Consider the following 17,576-nt stretch of genomic DNA (forward strand, 5'->3'; position numbering starts at 1 on the left):
CATAAGCCTCCCGCCACTTCTCTCTTCTGTTCCTTTGCCTCTCCCCACCACACACACGCACTGAGCTTTCTACCTATACCTTTATTGAAGTTGACATTTATTCTCAGCCAGCATCAATGTGTGCATCATCGTGGTCGACATTTACTGCTTACTGTGGCCTACGGGTGACAGACATGGCACTGCCACTTAGACCAAGTCTCTCTCTCTCTCTCACACACACACACACGCACACACGACTTCCAGGAGATCTGCTACGCATCACTTGGGATAAACATCATGGCGTTCTGCCGTCATAATCACCCAACCGACATAAAGAGTCTAATTTGATCGACAGACCAATCAGATTGTCAAGTTCCTTTGAGTCATACACCCAGCTTGAGGGAGAAACTGACCGAGTGCCGTTTGAAATGAGCAACACTGTCTCTGGTTTTTGCTCTTGATATTTGAATGCTGATGAACTCAAGAGTTAGATAAGCCTGTCATAATTATATTACATAATCGCCTAATCGCAATTATTTGAGATGATCGCAATCATTTTTGCCATAATCTACATTATTTGTCAATCATGATCATTTCCATGACATTTTCTTTCATAAAAAAATAAACAAACGCCATTGACAATGAAGGGGCTAGAAAACTCTAGCAGTGATTCTCAACCCCTTTAATTTCAAGGATCCCAGTTTGACATGCATTAGTCTAAGAACCCCCATTTACATTTCTATCTCTGGGACACCCAATTTATAATGTAAAATGTTAATTTAACTCTGAGAGTGTACAAATGGACCCTAACGAGAGTTACAGACCCATAAGGATCCATTTGGGTCCAAACTATAATTTAGCTGGGGGCCCTCTGGAACTGCCTCAGGGACCCCCGGGGGTCCCCGAACACCACTTTGGGAACCACTGGCCTAATTAGGGGGATGAAGGTCGATTCAGGTTAATTTTCATGATCAGTCAACGCATTAAGACCCGAGTCCGATTAAAAAACATCAGTTTTCAGAGAAAAAAAAGGTTGCTATAGACTGTGCATGCTTAAAGTGAATGGCACATAGAGTGGAAAATCGATGTGCAAATCAGGACGTAATATCAAAAATCTGACAGACACAACTTGATCACATATAGAGGTAATGTCTACTGATTTGCATGATGTTTGGACAAAGTCTTTAGGAATATAAAAAAATGGCACACACTACCAGTAGTATGCATGCACAGTTTCGCGCCAATCGGTCCAACGGTGCCAGAGATAAGCTGCTCACAGAGACACACACGTGCCACTTAATTTGTAAATGTAGGTGGTGAGTCCGTAGGGAGCGCTTGTTTTAACCAGAGTTATTTTTTTTGCTATGAGCTTTTATACCTGCTATTTTTGAATAGCAAACCAATTTGCAATATACTGTATATACTAACATTACAGATGCTTTCCTGGTTTTAATGGATTAAAAGAAACTACTAGTATTTCATGTATTATGATTTTTTTTTAATTGCCATAACATTGCAATAGGATGCCAGTGGGGTTAATTTTCAACTCAGTTATGTATGTCATCTTGCACAACGTTGTCTGCGTTGTCCCCTCCCCCGATGTCATCTTGCACAACGTTGTCTGCGTTGTCCCCTCCCCCGACAACATAGCTAGAAAAACTGATTTCTGACCATGACCAGAAAATGGCCTTCACCCATACATGTTTATCAAGACGGAAAAAAGAGAGTAGCCTAGCCCTAGATTAATGAGGACCATGAGATGTTTTGGAGGTTAGAATGCAATTAGCTTTGGCCAATTGAAATCAATCCCCCCCCCCCCCCCCCCCAAAAGAAAACGGCTCTCCTGACAACTAATCATTGAGCAGTATAGAATATGAGGCATTAACATGCCGGTTAGCACGGAGGAGACCAGACATGTCATCAGTCTGTGGTAGTGACAGTATTACCAATTGGAATCTGCAGATTCTCCTCCCTATTGTTACGCTGTCCCCTTGTGGTCAATTGGGAACACTACATCGGTCGTTCACATTGAAAGAAAACCACCACATGTTTTACCAGTATATATATATATATAAACAGAAAAGTGTGTCCACCAGGTTTGCTAGCCATGGCCCGCAAACTGTGGAAGGCGGTCTTAGCCAATTGGAACGGGATCTGAAAATCTGAGTAATACATAATTAATACATCATTTTTAAAGTTTTCAGTTTTTGACAAAAACTGTAGGAATAGTAGCAAAAAGGGTGTTTTGAAAAAACACTGGCAGAAAATGTCATCTGGCATAAATGTGGCCTAAACGTTGTGTCATGATCCAAGGAATCCAGGGAGGAAAAGATGTTGATCCAAATAAGGAAGACTAGTAAGAAAGAACCTGTTTAGCAAGAATGGGGTGCATACTTAGTTTAGACTAGTCATTGGTTAGACATGGATTAAGGTTAGGTTTAGGTGTGCTGCCCCGTGGGAGGTTAGGTTTAGGGTGAGGGTTTGAGATAGGTTGTAGTTGTAGGGCTGATGACTGGTCTAACCAATGACTAGTCTAAACCAAAAACTGTCTAAACTAAGTACTGCACCCGCAATAATCTGTCTCATGGTGAAAAACAATTTGGTGGAGATTCTTCCTCGACCCACTCTGGGAGTGTGTGTGCAAAATGTCCTGACAATCGGCCCAGTAGTGCTTTGCTCGTGGCATTTTGGTATATACTTTAGGTATATAAAAAAATGGCACACGCTACCAGGAGTATGCGTGCACAGTTTCGCGCCAATCGGTCCAACGGTGCCAGAGATTAGCTGCTCACAGAGACACACACACGCAGGCCACTTAATTTGTAAATGTAGATGGTGAGTCCGGAGGGAGCGCTTGTTTTACCCCGAGTTTAAATCCCGCTACTACCACTATTTTTCCAACAACCACGGACTACGTTTTTACTATTTTTCCAAAGAAAATGTTGACAATAAGGTAGTTTTTGTGAGGTTAGGGTTAGGTTAGGTTTAGGCATAGTTTTTGTGAGCTTAGGGTTAGAGTTAGGCGTTACATTTACTTGTGTGGTCAAGATGAACACAGCAGAGCCCCACTGACAACCAATCACAAACCGATTATTGGACTCGCCACCAATGAACACAATATTTGCACACAGGTCGTTTCAGCCATGCCTGAGGCCTGGTGGAGACAAGAATCAGTCTGCAGTAGTGGCTCAGTAGTTAGAGTGGCTGGGAGTTATAAGATTCCCAGTGCGATCGTGGGCTCCCCCAGAGTTAGTGTTGATGTGTCCTTGAGCAAGATACTGAACCCCTAATTGCTCCTGATGCACAGGTTGGGTCCTTGCATGGTTTCCTCCGCCATCAGTGTGTGAATGTGTAACACACTGGCAAATAATGTGATAAATCCCTTATGGCTATTGACGTAATTCACGTAATCGTTTAACCCCCCTAATCAGGAGCTTAATATAACAAAATGTAGCAACTTTCAGCTTGTTTGGCTAACGGCCGATGTAATCTACCTAAAACCGGCCGAAATCCGCACGTGCACGGTCGATCACACGCGCGCAGTCTTTATGTTCATCGCTGCGTAAAATGTGATATTTTGGGCTTGATTAGAGCTTAATTTGACTTAGTTATTAAAATAAACAATGATTGCTTAGAATCTGATAGTGCTGCACAAATGCTAGTACCGGATGTTATTGTTCCTTAAACCGGAAGTGACATCGCCAGATTCGTCACCAACAGGACTGAGTGACTAATACTATAGGATTGCCGTGTGAGAATGAGATGTGTGAATATCACAGATTTTTCTTTTGGCATTAAAATTACGAAGTTTCATCATATTTCACTATATAAAACATTTCTGCTATGACCAAAACACTGACTCAAGTTATCGGAAAAAATAATAATAAAGTGTATAGCACGTTTCATAAAGTGCTGCACAGAACGGCACCACCACCACGACCACAGCCCATCGTACATGATTGCCTCATTATAAAACACATAGTTCCGACCAAGAAATCTGAAACAGTCAACTAGACAGACATTGAGAAGAGCTTGATCAAAATGAGCATGACAAACCTAGTTTTGTTAAGCTCAACTGAAGAATGCCTCATCACTATAAATATACTGTAGCCTACACAAGCTTGCAGCAGCTCTTCCCACTCTGGCATCATCCATCAGCTATGCTGCAGAGTTGTTGAAAAAGCTAGCAGTTGAAAAATGCATGTGAAATTTGCAGATGTACGGAGTAGCTAAATCTATCTATTTAAAATGTGTTATTTTTCTTTTCTTTTTTAGCTAGCAAGACTGATTTGTGTTCATATGTGTGGAATTTACTCTATTTGGAAAAACCTAGGATCTCTAGTAGAAAGTAATTCTTAAGCTCAAGTTGACTCAACAGGGACTAAAAAGAGATGACAATAGCAAAAAAAAGTTAAGACATTGCTCCACAATATGAATACATGTAGATTATATATTTTATTTTGTTGGTAACTGCTGCATAATCACAATAATGCACTCAAGGGTGTGCTTTACCGTAAGTATTGGCACTTCAGAGATGCGTATGGATCTCGCTCATTCCTGATCACTGCTATGCCAATAATGTTGGAAAAGCACACGCTCTCTCGAGGCGCTCGGGTGACGCAGTGGTGAAGTGCCTGCCCACCACCACGGAGGTTGTGGGTTCGAATCCACCGTGGTGCATCCGGCTTTGTCAGGTGTCTATGCGAACACAATTGGCCTGTGTGTTCGGGGAGGGAAGCCGGGCGGTCACTGCACGTACTCCTAGTGGGTGGGAGGACTAGGAAGCAGGCTCTACAATACTCCCGGTGGGGGCTCCTCACTCACTGGTCAGTAGGATACAACAGCAGTGACAACACAGAAATGTGTGTGGGGAGGAATCAATTGTCATAACGACTACATTGGGGAGTAAAAGGGTGTAAAAAATAAATGGCTACTCTAAATAAAAAATTTAAAAAGCACACTCTCATGTAAGCGTTTCATTCTACAATTTATAATTCTCACCTCTCCACTTTCTAAATGCAGTCCCTGCTCCCTGCCTATCGACTGTTGGGGCGGCTGCTGTTCCTGCTGAGTTACAGACAGAACACAGAATAAATTATTTCCAAAAAATAAAAAATACAAATACTTCAGGGTTTATATTTCTCATCATTGAGGAGTTGTTAAATTTGAACAGTGAAGCAGTGCATGACCTCTTGTTAACAGAAAAGCCAACGAGAGAGGGAGAAACAGCTTTCATATTAGTTTGTTTAACAACAATTGGGCACCGTTTCTGTTTCCTAGTGCGTGCCGTTTCGCCTTTTTTGTTATAGAACATTATTTTGGACTGTAAAAAGTGGAGGGGTTAGCAGGGGGGGCATGTCCTCCCCTGTTCCCCCTGTACATGTTGCCCCTGCGTTTCAGTATTTTAGAATCAGGCAGTGCCTCGCCCAGAACCTGTACACAAAACAGTTCACAAGACCCAACATGTCAGATAAGTAGAAACCCTAAGCAATAGCCTAGCCCTAGAATAGACTGTTATAGACTGTTACCATAATAATGGACAACTTTAGAAAAAATAGTTTTTTTCCTTCTATACTGGTGGCATTGGAAACTACTGGCTCAACCATTTTGAATTCAGATTCTGAGACATAAAACTTCATTTGCTAGGAGTAACACTAATGACATCACTATATCTGTCTGTGAAGGGTAATTCTCATTTTCTAAAGATAAGTTGAGGTCACAAGTGGGGTATATTATCAACATCTCTACTCCTACCCAAGGCACGGAGTGGAGACAGATGTGAAACTCACCGGACAGGGAGACTGGAGGAAAACCGTGACTTTCTCATCCTCCAACATGAGCTGCAAGAAAAGCCTACGAATGAAGCCCGAGATGTTGCCAGACATAGGCACGTTCCCTCGCTGGGGTGCCGACTGGAAGAGCTCACACAGCACCTGGTACAGAGAGAACGCCACGCGTCAAGTTACGCTGTTCACACGTTGTGTATTACAAGCTGGAGACCATTGGAGTATATAACGACTATAAACATTATCATTGAAATCATCAAGACCCCCGACTGATTCAAGATGCCTTGACAATAAGTTAGAGCATTCATTCATTCAGCTTTAAAAAAGGAAATCTGAATAATAAAGACACACAAAAATTCAACTCCTGGCAAAATGAGAGCGATCATAAGCAGACCTGCGCCATGAGCCGCTGGTTGTTGGGGTGGCAGGAGATGCACTGCAGGAAGAAGGCCACCGTGGCGTTCTCCAGAGCGGTCCTCTGCTGTGTGGTAAGCCCACCGGCCCGGCCCGCGGCTGCCAGTGAGTAGCGGGACCCTGAAGGTTGTGGCTGGGGTGGAGGGGGGCACGTAGCTGCACCCATCGCCTGAGCACCAGTGGCACCAGCAGTGGCTGCACTGGCACCCGCACTGGCACTGGAGTGACAAAGCAGGAAGAGCAAGGCCGTCCACAGTGGGTTGACCTCAGGTCCTCCTAACCAATCTTTCATGGCGTGACTGTTCCCCACTTCTGTCAGGAAGCGCAGCACTGGGGCGGCCAGCTCTGCCGACAGAGGTGGTCGGCTGGGTGGAGAAGAGGCGGAGGACGTGTGGGCATGGTGATAGTGGTGGTACCGTCGGTCGGCCTGGGCAGAGGCCGCTGCAGGCAGAGGCAGGTCAGCACTGGCCAGAAGGCCACAGCAGAGCTGGGCCAAGCTCCGGACCAGGAGGGAGGGCAAGCCAGAGTCTAATAGCTGCTTAATGGCTCCCGGAGACTGTGAAGCAGCCGCTAGCGTCGCCAGCTGTGACTCTGACAAATTGACTGGTGGTCTCGCGTGCTTAGAGTCATCTGTGAGTCCCGCCGAGGCGGCCGCTGTGGCATTGGCATCGTGCTGCTTCTTGCCATCGTCGGTCATGGAGAGGCGGTGGTGTTGTGTCTGGGAGTGGCTGGCATTGGGCGCCACAATGCCCATCCAGGACATGAGCAGGGAGAAGTAATTGGGGTGGATGTGGCACATGGAACAGAGCAGGCTATCCACAGCCTTTTTCAGCACAATGTTGCAGGGCAGCGACATGGACCAGTTGTACAGCAGCCTGTCAGGGAGAGATGGATAATGAGAGCAAATGGAGGACAAGCGAAGAGTGAATACGGTGGCAGCGTCAACACAAATCAACATCGTTAGGATTATGGTCATGTTACATTTAAGAAAGAGGCGGTCAAGAATTGGTTTCATTTGCTATTGCAATGGAAATACTCCATTGCCAGCAGTAAGTGAAAACTTTGTTTCCAAAAATGGCTGTAAATTATTCATGTTCACAGAGAAGCAATGCAGTATTTATGCCCACAGGGGCATGTCTGCAAGACACGCAAGACATTTTCAGGTTTTTACATTTTAATTTGATGTCACACGAGGTTCTTGTGAAATAATTGAAAACTGTGTAATTGTCACCACAGTTACTGAGAAATGTCAACTGGAAGCTTGTTGCATCAATCGTGTTAGCAAGCCAACATCGGACTGGCTGGATAGCTGACCCCATTAGTTCCCATTAGCATTGGTACAAAATGCAACAAGGTTAACCGTGGGGCCAATTTAAAACCGTTTCAACTAACTTATTTTTGCAAGAACCTTGGGATGTGATGTCAAAGCTATACTCACTCAAACAGCTCTCTGTCAAGCAGCACAGGGAGGTCATAGTCGACAGGCAGCTCATAGCTGTGCCACAAGATTGCCGCAACACAGTGGAGGTGGGAAGGTGAAGGCATGAGCAGGCCATACTCCCTCAAAGACGAAGAGGCCGAACACGAGCCCATGTAGCCAATGGGACCGGTTCGTTTGTGGGCTGCCACCCTCGATGAGTCATGGACCCACTGCAGAAGCGCCTGAACCCTGGAGGATATAACAAGGTGGCAAAGTTAGAAGATTCATTTTCTGATGACATCCTTGTTGGAATTCTGTTTAGTTTTTTCAGCTGCCAGTTGGTTTCTGTCTGAGCTACCTTTTCGATGTGGTTCACAGTGATATTCAGAAACATCCTATGTGCAACTCTATTCTTCAATGATTAAGCTCCTGATTGATGTACCTGTCTTTGGTGCCAGGGTCTTGGGTGGTTCCAAGCTGGTAGAGGATGTCTATGGTGGAGTCTGAGGAGAGGCCATTGAGTCGTCCAAACAGCAGGGGACTGTTCAGATCTACATAGAACAGATGAAGAACACATAATTAGGACAGTCCATTGATTGTGCATGATCATTTCATTAATGTCTTCCAGTCTTAATTACAAGTTTTTAATTAGAACAGAATACAGTTCCACTCTAGGCATTTTTTTTCTGGGTCACCATAACTGTAAGTTACCTAACAATTAAGAATGAGAACCATCTTACTAGTAGGGTCGGTGCCGGATGCGGCACAGTTCCGGAGAAGGATGTCAATGAGCTTGAGTCCAATGCGGGTGGACTGCAGGCCTATCTTGACCAGCACCGCCTCGATGTTGGGCGAGTGCATGCCACAGTAGGGAGACATCAGCAGGGCAGCGCAGGTCTGCAGCAGGTTGGCGGTGGGCGCAGCGGCACTGGCCATCATGGCCTCCAGGTCACTGACGTGAGTCAGGCAGTGGTGGAGCAAACGCAGCCAGCCAATACTACAGGACAAATGGGATGGTTATATGCAAAAAATACTGAAAACACAAGTTACTAGTAACAGATGTACCAGCAAGCACAGACTAACACCATCAGGTCAGTGTGCTATTAATTGTATTGATGGGATAAATCATTGCACTAAATCATTGATAATATACAGTATATCCAAATAATTATACAGTTTTACAGAGATCTGGAACACACAATACATGCAGATGTTGCTAACCTGGTTTTGGAGACCTGGTCCTCAGAAGGCAGGAAGGGATTGTTGACGGTGGCAGAGGATGTGTTCCCAAACGCTGTCAGTCCCAGGAGCTTGATCTGGGACAGGCCTAGGGTGCTGGCGTCACGGGGCCGATGGAGCCTCAGACACACAGCGGAAGCGACCTCTGCCTTCACCAGTTGGATCTTGATATAGGTGAGTCCACTGGTTATGACTGGTGTGGAGAGGGGCAGCATGTTGACCCCATCGGCACTAATCTCCACAGAGACGGAGGATGGGCATGCTGGAGGGAAAAACAGGTTGACGTGTCAGAGCAAACCGTAGTACTCTTTCAGTATTCTTTTATCAGCTGTCACTGATGACATTGTAACTGCATTGGATAAGAAAAAAACGTTGTTGATCTATCTAAAATGTTAAACTACTTTCTGGCCTTGACAGCCCATACATCCAAACGGAAAAGTACTATTATTGTATTAAACGTGTTAAACTCACTTTGCCACTTCATTTTACACTCACTTCACTTTATGCATGTGCATACCCTCTATTGGTCTTAATAATTAGGCTTATTATGACTGGTTGTCTGGTTCTGTGTTTATTTATCCGGGAGGCGCCAGTGTGGCGGACACTGAAGTATTCCTGTCCCGTCTCCTGTCCTAAATATTCAATACTGATTTACATGACATGTAAAAAGTACATGATTTGAGAACAGCATGGTACTTCAGAACAGAGCTCAATGGTACAGCAGAGCTTTTGTTGGAAAGCGCAATACAGTAAGCATGAAATACCCATGCCTATTTTGCAAATGTAATTCTTGCTCAAATATTTAACTTCCATTTTGAACAAGTGCAACAACAGCACTATAGAACCTTGATGAGAAGAGAAAAGCTAGTCAGTCAATTGCCCGTTCTTACAGGTCCCATGGGGGAAATGCAAAGGTAAATCACTCGTAGTCAAGGTTGCATATGGCTGTCAAACACTTGGCAGTTCCCTTGGACGCATTTTGGATTTTTAAACCACTGTGTTTGGACAATACTTTAGATGCATGTGTGGAATATATCCTTTGTATAGATAGTTCTTTTTTTTTCTCCACATTGCCAACTTATTTGTGCAGCATGGGTACAAGCTCAAGCACTCGATACTTAATGTTATCGCATGGTTCTTATAATATGGTGGGACTGTCCCATGTCTCCCCAGTAGTGTTCACCTGGATCACTTATGAGAAATGGGAGTGGATAGATGAGGCGGTCCTACTCACTGGCTAGGGAGGCTAGGTGTGGTTGGATGTGAAGCTCCTTCAGCAACACAGCAGCAGGAAGGTGGATGGTGAGGTCGCACCACGCCTCTTCAGGCAGGAAGATGTACGACCAGGCGGCTGAGCGAGCTCGTCGGTGTGGAGGTGTAGCCTGGAGCAGGACCTCTGCAGGCTGGGCCGTAGGGCTGCTGGAGTTAATGGAGCCTGTGAAGGGACATGCACACAACGGTGATGATCTGGAAAACATCATGTACCGCATGCTGTACACAGCACGTCCAAGTTAAATGTACTATATGTACATGCTGTACACAGCACGTCCAAGTTAAATGTACTATATGTACATGCTGTACACAGCACGTCCAAGTTAAATGTACTATATGTACATGCTGTACACAGCACGTCCAAGTTAAATGTACTATATGTACATGCTGTACACAGCACGTCCAAGTTAAATGTACTATATGTACATGCTGTACACAGCACGTCCAAGTTAAATGTACTATATGAAAACGTAATGTACCACATGCTGTACACAGCACGTCCAAGTTAAATGTACTATATGAAAACGTAATGTACCGCATGCTGTACACAGCACGTCCAAGTTAAATGTACTATATGAAAACATAATGTACCACATGCTGTACACAGCACGTCCGAGTTAAATGTACTATATGAAAACATAATGTACCACATGCTGTACACAGCACGTCCAAGTTAAATGTACTATTATGTACATGCTGTACACAGCACGTCCAAGTTAAATGTACTATATGAAAACGTAATGTACCGCATGCTGTACACAGCACGTCCAAGTTAAATGTACTATTATGTACATGCTGTACACAGCACGTCCAAGTTAAATGTACTATATGAAAACATAATGTACCACATGCTGTACACAGCACGTCCAAGTTAAATGTACTATATGAAAACATAATGTACCGCATGCTGTACACAGCACGTCCAAGTTAAATGTACTATATGAAAACGTAATGTACCGCATGCTGTACACAGCACGTCCAAGTTAAATGTACTATATGAAAACGTAATGTACCACATGCTGTACACAGCACGTCCGAGTTAAATGTACTATATGAAAACATAATGTACCACATGCTGTACACAGCACGTCCAAGTTAAATGTACTATATGAAAACGTAATGTACCACATGCTGTACACAGCACGTCCAAGTTAAATGTACTATATGAAAACGTAATGTACCGCATGCTGTACACAGCACGTCCAAGTTAAATGTACTATATGAAAACATAATGTACCACATGCTGTACACAGCACGTCCGAGTTAAATGTACTATATGAAAACATAATGTACCACATGCTGTACACAGCACGTCCAAGTTAAATGTACTATATGAAAACGTAATGTACCGCATGCTGTACACAGCACGTCCAAGTTAAATGTACTATTATGTACATGCTGTACACAGCACGTCCAAGTTAAATGTACTATATGAAAACATAATGTACCACATGCTGTACACAGCACGTCCAAGTTAAATGTACTATATGAAAACATAATGTACCACATGCTGTACACAGCACGTCCGAGTTAAATGTACTATATGCCCCCAAGGCGCATAGTTGACAGAGTACTATGTAGCGTACAGTGTAGTTCAGTGGTTCCTAAACCTTTTAGAAATTAGACTTTTCCCCCGGAACCCAAACTAGTGAAAATAGAAGATATACGAGCTTGTACCGCTGCTATTTTCACTACTTTATAAACTTGGGAAACGAAAAAAGGGGGACATTTACCCATAACAATTGGTTCACAAGTTAAGAGTACCTAGTGGAGCAAAGTTGTGGAGTCCCTCGGCATTGTCAGGCTCCGAGGTCATGACCCTGGCTTTAAGGCTGCCGTCTGCTGCCTTTCCTGGACCAGTATCCAGGAACTTCATGATGGTGGACACCATGCTGCGTGCCGTGTTGACGATGGCCCGTGTGCTGGTCACCATGTTGTTACAGATCAACTGCACACCACCTGCAGTGGGAGACCACACCAGTAACAAAGCTGATGAGACTTAACCCATTAAGACCTGAGAATTAATTCTACAAGTGCCTTCTCACACTTTCAAGATGTATATTTTTTAATGCTGAAAAATAGCAGCTGCACAAGCTCGCAGCGTGGCACGAAGCAACAGGCTGAGAGCTTGTATATCTGCTATTTTTATTTATTTATTTTTAATAGCCAACGCTATTCAACGCAAAAATTTGAGATGCTTCCCCCCCTTTTAATGGGTTAATCATAGGTGCTTTCAGGTATAGGCATGTGCCCCATAGCACGCAGGCTATGGGCCCCTGGGCCCAACGAGGGTTAATCCGTCCATGGACGTATATAGTTAGTGTTGGAAAGATTGATCCAGATGTATAGCAATGTGTATGTGTGTGTTTGCGTGCGTGCGTTTGTGTGCATATGCACCCATGTCATGGAAGGCCTTGAGAGCTTCGCTGGTGTCCAGCACTCGGAGGATGAACCACAGCAGAGGTTCAGATAGCTGACAGGTGGAAAGAGAACCCTGGAAAAGTGAAAAATTAAACACACCATTTTGAATATGGCCAAAACCCACAGAATTAGTCACAAATTTTATTTTAACCTCCATCAATTAAGTGTGTGCTAGGAAAATGTGTTGAGCATGCATGTTCTTTCCCCTGCAATGTCCCACTTAACACTCATGAAGATAAACACGTTTTACCCCTGAGATTAGGTAAAACAGGTCAATGTCATTTGTCATTTTGACAAACCACAAGAATGTTTTTCCAGAGCATCTGTGCTGTACACAACAACGTGACCTTTCCTCACCCGTCTGCCCATGTAGCCACAGGCCATATATGTGAGTATGTACACAACAACGTGACCTTTCCTCACCTGTCTGCCCATGTAGCCACAGGCCATATATGTGAGTATGTACACAACAACGTGACCTTTCCTCACCTGTCTGCCCATGTAGCCACAGGCCATATATGTGAGTATGGGCTGCAACATGACCTGGACTGACGTGGCCCTCTTGCTGAGAGTGGTGAGGATGGTGAACAGACCGTCGCCCACAGAGATGGCATCGAGACCACCGTGGAAGTTCTCGTGTTTGGTCAGGTGAAGACCACTGGCTCCTACACAGAGGGAAAAGCACCACCATCAGCTGGTTTATGAACGAGATTTGAACTCTCATTGATAAAAGCACATCTAAACTAAACATGTAATCAACACAAGAATTTCATGAATAATCGATAGTTGCAGCCCTTTTTGTGAATACATTTAATGTGCCGTATAGAATAGTGGGAGATAAACTCAGTAACTACAGTAGGACTCTCAATCTACTTCTTTCAGATTGCCTAAATTAAAAGATTGACCTAATTTCCTTCATTTGACACTTCTGTCTCCTGAACATGAGGAATTTGAAATGTGCTTGGGCTTATTGCTATTCCTTATTTATGCCAAATGCATACCACCAGCCAGTTAATGGCCTAACTTGTGACTAGTGGTATAATTTTATTTGATAATTTAATATTAACAGTTTCCAGGTACTTGAGAGTAAAAATTCAAGACACGCAGTGTTGCGGACTTCTGGATTGTGCATGCACTATTACCTCTTACCTATGATCATGGCCATGGCACTGCTGTTACACTGGCCCAGGGCTGAGAGAATCTGACTCATTATCTGTTGATTGGCCAGGACCAGGTCAGCCACGCCCGCAGCCGGTCCCTGATTGGCCGTGGACCCTCCAGCTACGCCCTCTTTGCTGCCACACACCTTCTCCTCATCCGACACACTGCTGTCAGCCGTCCCGCTGCCTGCCGGCGGCAGCCGCCCACTGAACTCTTTGTCCCCCGATAGGGGCAGCTGCACCAGCACGTTGACCAGCTTGAGGAGGTCGAACATCAGCTGGTCACGCGTGGTCTCGCCACAGATTGCCTTGGCATCGCCCGGCCGAATGATGTTGGCGAAGAGGCCACCGAAGCAGGCGCGGGCGCCCACCGAACTGTCTGAACCGCTGCGTGACACTACCTTGTCCGAGCACGTGATGTAGTGGTGCACCAGGAAGGTGATGGACTCAATGACAGAGGAGATGGTGCCGACCGACACCACCTCAAAGTTCTGCTCGAGGGTGAACTCCAGCAGCTTGACCTGAGCGTCCAGAGGACCCTGGCCTGACTGGAAGGGACCCCTAGAGATGGCCCAAAAAAGGTCAGTATATACAGTGAACACCACTACTACAGATTAAGGACCATTTTAAATACTTTTAAGGACACAAAGACTTACTGCATAGACCAAATGTATGCATAAGCTGTCACTACACAGAACACCATGACAAGGCCCTCGTCATACCTCTCATTGGACAGGATGTGCATGAGCTTGAGCAGGAACTCGCTGAACATCTGCGGGCAGGTGGATGACAGGTGCACCTGTAGTCGGGTGAGGAACTCCTGCATGGCCTGGGTGGCAGTGGGCCCCACCTGGGAGCTGTGCTGGCTGGTTCCGTGCGGGTTGCTGCCGGAGAGGAAGCGAACGAGGACATGCACCAGCGTGGGGTCGGACACCATCTGTTGAGCCGTGCTTTCCGGACCACTCAGCCCATTGCTGGAGGCTGCAGAGGGGGCAAGACATGTTTTGAAACATGGTAGTCAGTAGTATCTTACGTATGGAACCAAGGGGATCATTTATCCATAGTCATACAAAATGGTGAAGTTTAAAGTTGAAAACACCACCACTATCAGAATGATCCGACTTCATTTTGACCAAATATATAAACCTCTTTCTAAAAAAGTGTCGAGTACTGACCACAGGCCGGCATGTTCGTCATCAGGGTGAGCGAGTGAAGAACCAGACACCAGGTCCTCAGGGAAGTGTTGGGATACCAAGCCAGCACGGTAAGGAAACTGCTGATTGATGCTGAACACACACACACACACACACACACACAGTAACATCCTGGGTGTTCATATAACTCTGATAGTGTAGAAATGTATGTACACTCAATTACAAATGGATAAAGTCTGTACAAACATACACATCTTAGATTTGTACATCAGTTGATTGTTGTTGATTATGTCTGAATAATAATACAATATTCAAAGAATAGTATGCTCTGTGTGCGTGCGTGAACAATATGTACTGTGTACTAAAGGATGGTCAGCTAGCCAAATCAAGATTTCCTGTTGGGGGTCAAGTCATCTTGATGCAGATTGCTTTCTAACACAAACTTTCTAACACAAAGCCTTTTCGCATAACACAGTAGAAAAAAACATTGTTTTGGGCATTTACATTTTGGCCTTGTTTCAGGGAGAAGATAAGTGCAAGACAACATAGGGGTTTTGGCCTTGTTTCAGGGAGAAGATAAGTGCAAGACAACATAGGGGATTCAGATTCAAACACTAGGAGCATCATTCTCTTCTGTGCACTAACTGGCTGAGCCACCAGGCACCCTCAGAAGTGTGCATGAAGCATTATGATGAACGCTGACCTTGGTTGAGTGGGATGGCGGGCACTCGGCTGGCATTGAACATGAAGATGTCAGAGCCGCTTTCTTCCGTGCCATTGGAGCAGGAGTTGAGGCTGAGGGTCAGCCACAGCTGCAGAAGGGACTCCAACTGAAGCACAAAACACCTCATCAGTGGGATGGAAACACACCACATGTACTGTAAATGCAACTCATTGTTACAAGTCTACCTTGTAAGTCAGTTTTAAATCGAATTGACTTCAGGGAGTTTATGCGTTTCATGAGCCCATGGAAAAACACAGACACCTAAGAGGCACATTACATTAAAATACATGACCTCCACTGTTGACCAATTACCAAATTGTGGAAAGGGAATGGGTGGACAAAAATAGAGTGACACATCATGCAAGTTGACACTTGAGCATAGTCGTAAAATCTCTTTGACCTTTAGCCTGTGTGTATTCGTACTTTGAAATGCCCTGAAAGCAGATTCACCTATTATTTTTAATTTTAGTTTATTGCCAGGTGCTTTAAAATGTATTATTATTATCGTGAAGCCGTATTGGCCGCATACTCTGCAGTACGCTGCAACGTGAAGCTGTGAGCTGAGGCAGAGGCTGCGGCACATAAACCAATTATAGAGGTTCAAAAACGAGAGCTGCAGCCGGCAATTATGACTGATTAATTCTGGTAGTGCATGCTGACCTGAACATGGTGGACCTGTAGCATGGAGAACAGCTTGTTGAAACAAGCACTCAGCAGGGGGATAGAAGAGGCCTGCACCATCAAGCTGCTGGCTGGAGGAGAGGCTCCTCCCCCTTGCAGCCCCCTCAGCAGGGAGTCATCCGTCCCGTTGGAGGCCTGGGCCACTGGGGACAAGGGGGTAAAGAGAAGAGAGACACATGTTTGAGTACCAGGAAGAACCTACAATGACTTCCATTGGCCCCTTTTCCACCAGCGTTGAACCGGCCCGATTCTTAGTTCATGAGCCAGAGCCCCAAAACTGGAACGTTAATTAGGTATGACTAGGTATGGTTTTGCCCACTCAATTCATAATTAACGTTCCACTTTTGGAGCTCTGGCTCATGGACTAATAACCGGGCCGGTTCAACCCTGGTGGAAAAGGAGCCATTGATCGCTGATGTTGTACACCATTAGTACCGATTTCATTGTTTAAAACACTGATAAGGGGGTCATTAAAGTAGATAGTTTTTTGTCTCATGATTGAATATACTTTATAGCCATTACAAATAAATTCATGTATGAATTATTTAATATTCGCTACTGCATAAGTATGCGGGTGTACCTGTAGGTGAAGTTGAAGTGAGAGCTTGTAGGATGGAGTCAGCCTGCAGAGTGGCCATCATTTTGAGCATCAGCTCTGCTTGCTGTTCCAGACCCACTTCCAAGCGGGCATCCAATGCTGTCAAGAGCAAAGAGGGAAAAGACCAAAAGATTACGGAAAGGATTTACCTCATCCTTCAATAAAAAATAAAATAAAAATGGTTTTGCAATCTGTGCATTACATTGCTTAGAATTATTAATGAGTTTCAATAGCTTCATATTACATTACACTGAGTGAAATTCCGACTCCTTAACAATGCTACCAATCTCTCAAGACTCTAGAGATAGCCTTCTTGGAACAGGAAAGTTCTCGGTTCCAATCCCCACCTTCTCCTGGCATCATGCCGAAGTGTCTTTGAGCAAGACGCTGAACGACTAACTGCTCCTGATGAGCACATTGGCATGAGATAAATGGTCTGCATTGCTATACACCTTGGGTATATCAAGTAAAGGGACCTTATGAAACATGCAGAATATGTAGACACTGTGGTAACAACAAGTGATACCTGCTAAATCGGATCATGACATTTGAATGCAATAAATCACTGGGTTAATGAGAATGTCCTACTGTACAGTGTACTGAGAGGTCAATATCCATATCAGCTGATGATGGCTGACGGCTAAAAAGAATTGCACAGGGAGCCTCAAGGCATATTCATAGTCCAGTTCTCGGTGAAGAGGTGACCACCGACTGTCATCACACCGCGG

At 44.7% G+C, this 17,576-nt stretch overlaps 1 protein-coding gene across 12 annotated transcripts in view; it reads right to left on the reverse strand.

Moving 5' to 3' along the window:
- Positions 1-17,576, reverse strand: part of birc6 (baculoviral IAP repeat containing 6) — a 137,201-nt gene that overhangs the window by 76,097 nt on the left and 43,528 nt on the right. For 8 of the 12 annotated variants that reach the window (XM_080782490.1, XM_080782489.1, XM_080782486.1 and 5 more), the window contains 17 exons: positions 16,831-16,947; positions 16,230-16,393; positions 15,549-15,675; positions 14,867-14,977; positions 14,414-14,672; positions 13,681-14,252; positions 13,021-13,196; positions 12,508-12,604; positions 11,875-12,069; positions 10,073-10,273; positions 8,821-9,100; positions 8,340-8,596; positions 8,042-8,150; positions 7,618-7,848; positions 6,160-7,054; positions 5,769-5,912; positions 4,981-5,046 (listed from right to left, as the gene is read on the reverse strand). In XM_080782490.1, coding sequence (XP_080638616.1) covers positions 4,981-5,046; positions 5,769-5,912; positions 6,160-7,054; positions 7,618-7,848; positions 8,042-8,150; positions 8,340-8,596; positions 8,821-9,100; positions 10,073-10,273; positions 11,875-12,069; positions 12,508-12,604; positions 13,021-13,196; positions 13,681-14,252; positions 14,414-14,672; positions 14,867-14,977; positions 15,549-15,675; positions 16,230-16,393; positions 16,831-16,947 — 4,001 coding nt within the window. The remainder of the gene's footprint in view (positions 1-4,980; positions 5,047-5,768; positions 5,913-6,159; positions 7,055-7,617; positions 7,849-8,041; positions 8,151-8,339; positions 8,597-8,820; positions 9,101-10,072; positions 10,274-11,874; positions 12,070-12,507; positions 12,605-13,020; positions 13,197-13,680; positions 14,253-14,413; positions 14,673-14,866; positions 14,978-15,548; positions 15,676-16,229; positions 16,394-16,830; positions 16,948-17,576) is intronic. The other 4 variants (XM_080782484.1, XM_080782492.1, XM_080782483.1 and 1 more) reach the window with 1 other exon arrangement.

This window comes from Protomyctophum bolini (genome assembly GCF_963924005.1).
Source record: "Protomyctophum bolini genome assembly, chromosome: 14".
Lineage (NCBI taxonomy): Eukaryota > Metazoa > Chordata > Actinopteri > Myctophiformes > Myctophidae > Protomyctophum > Protomyctophum bolini.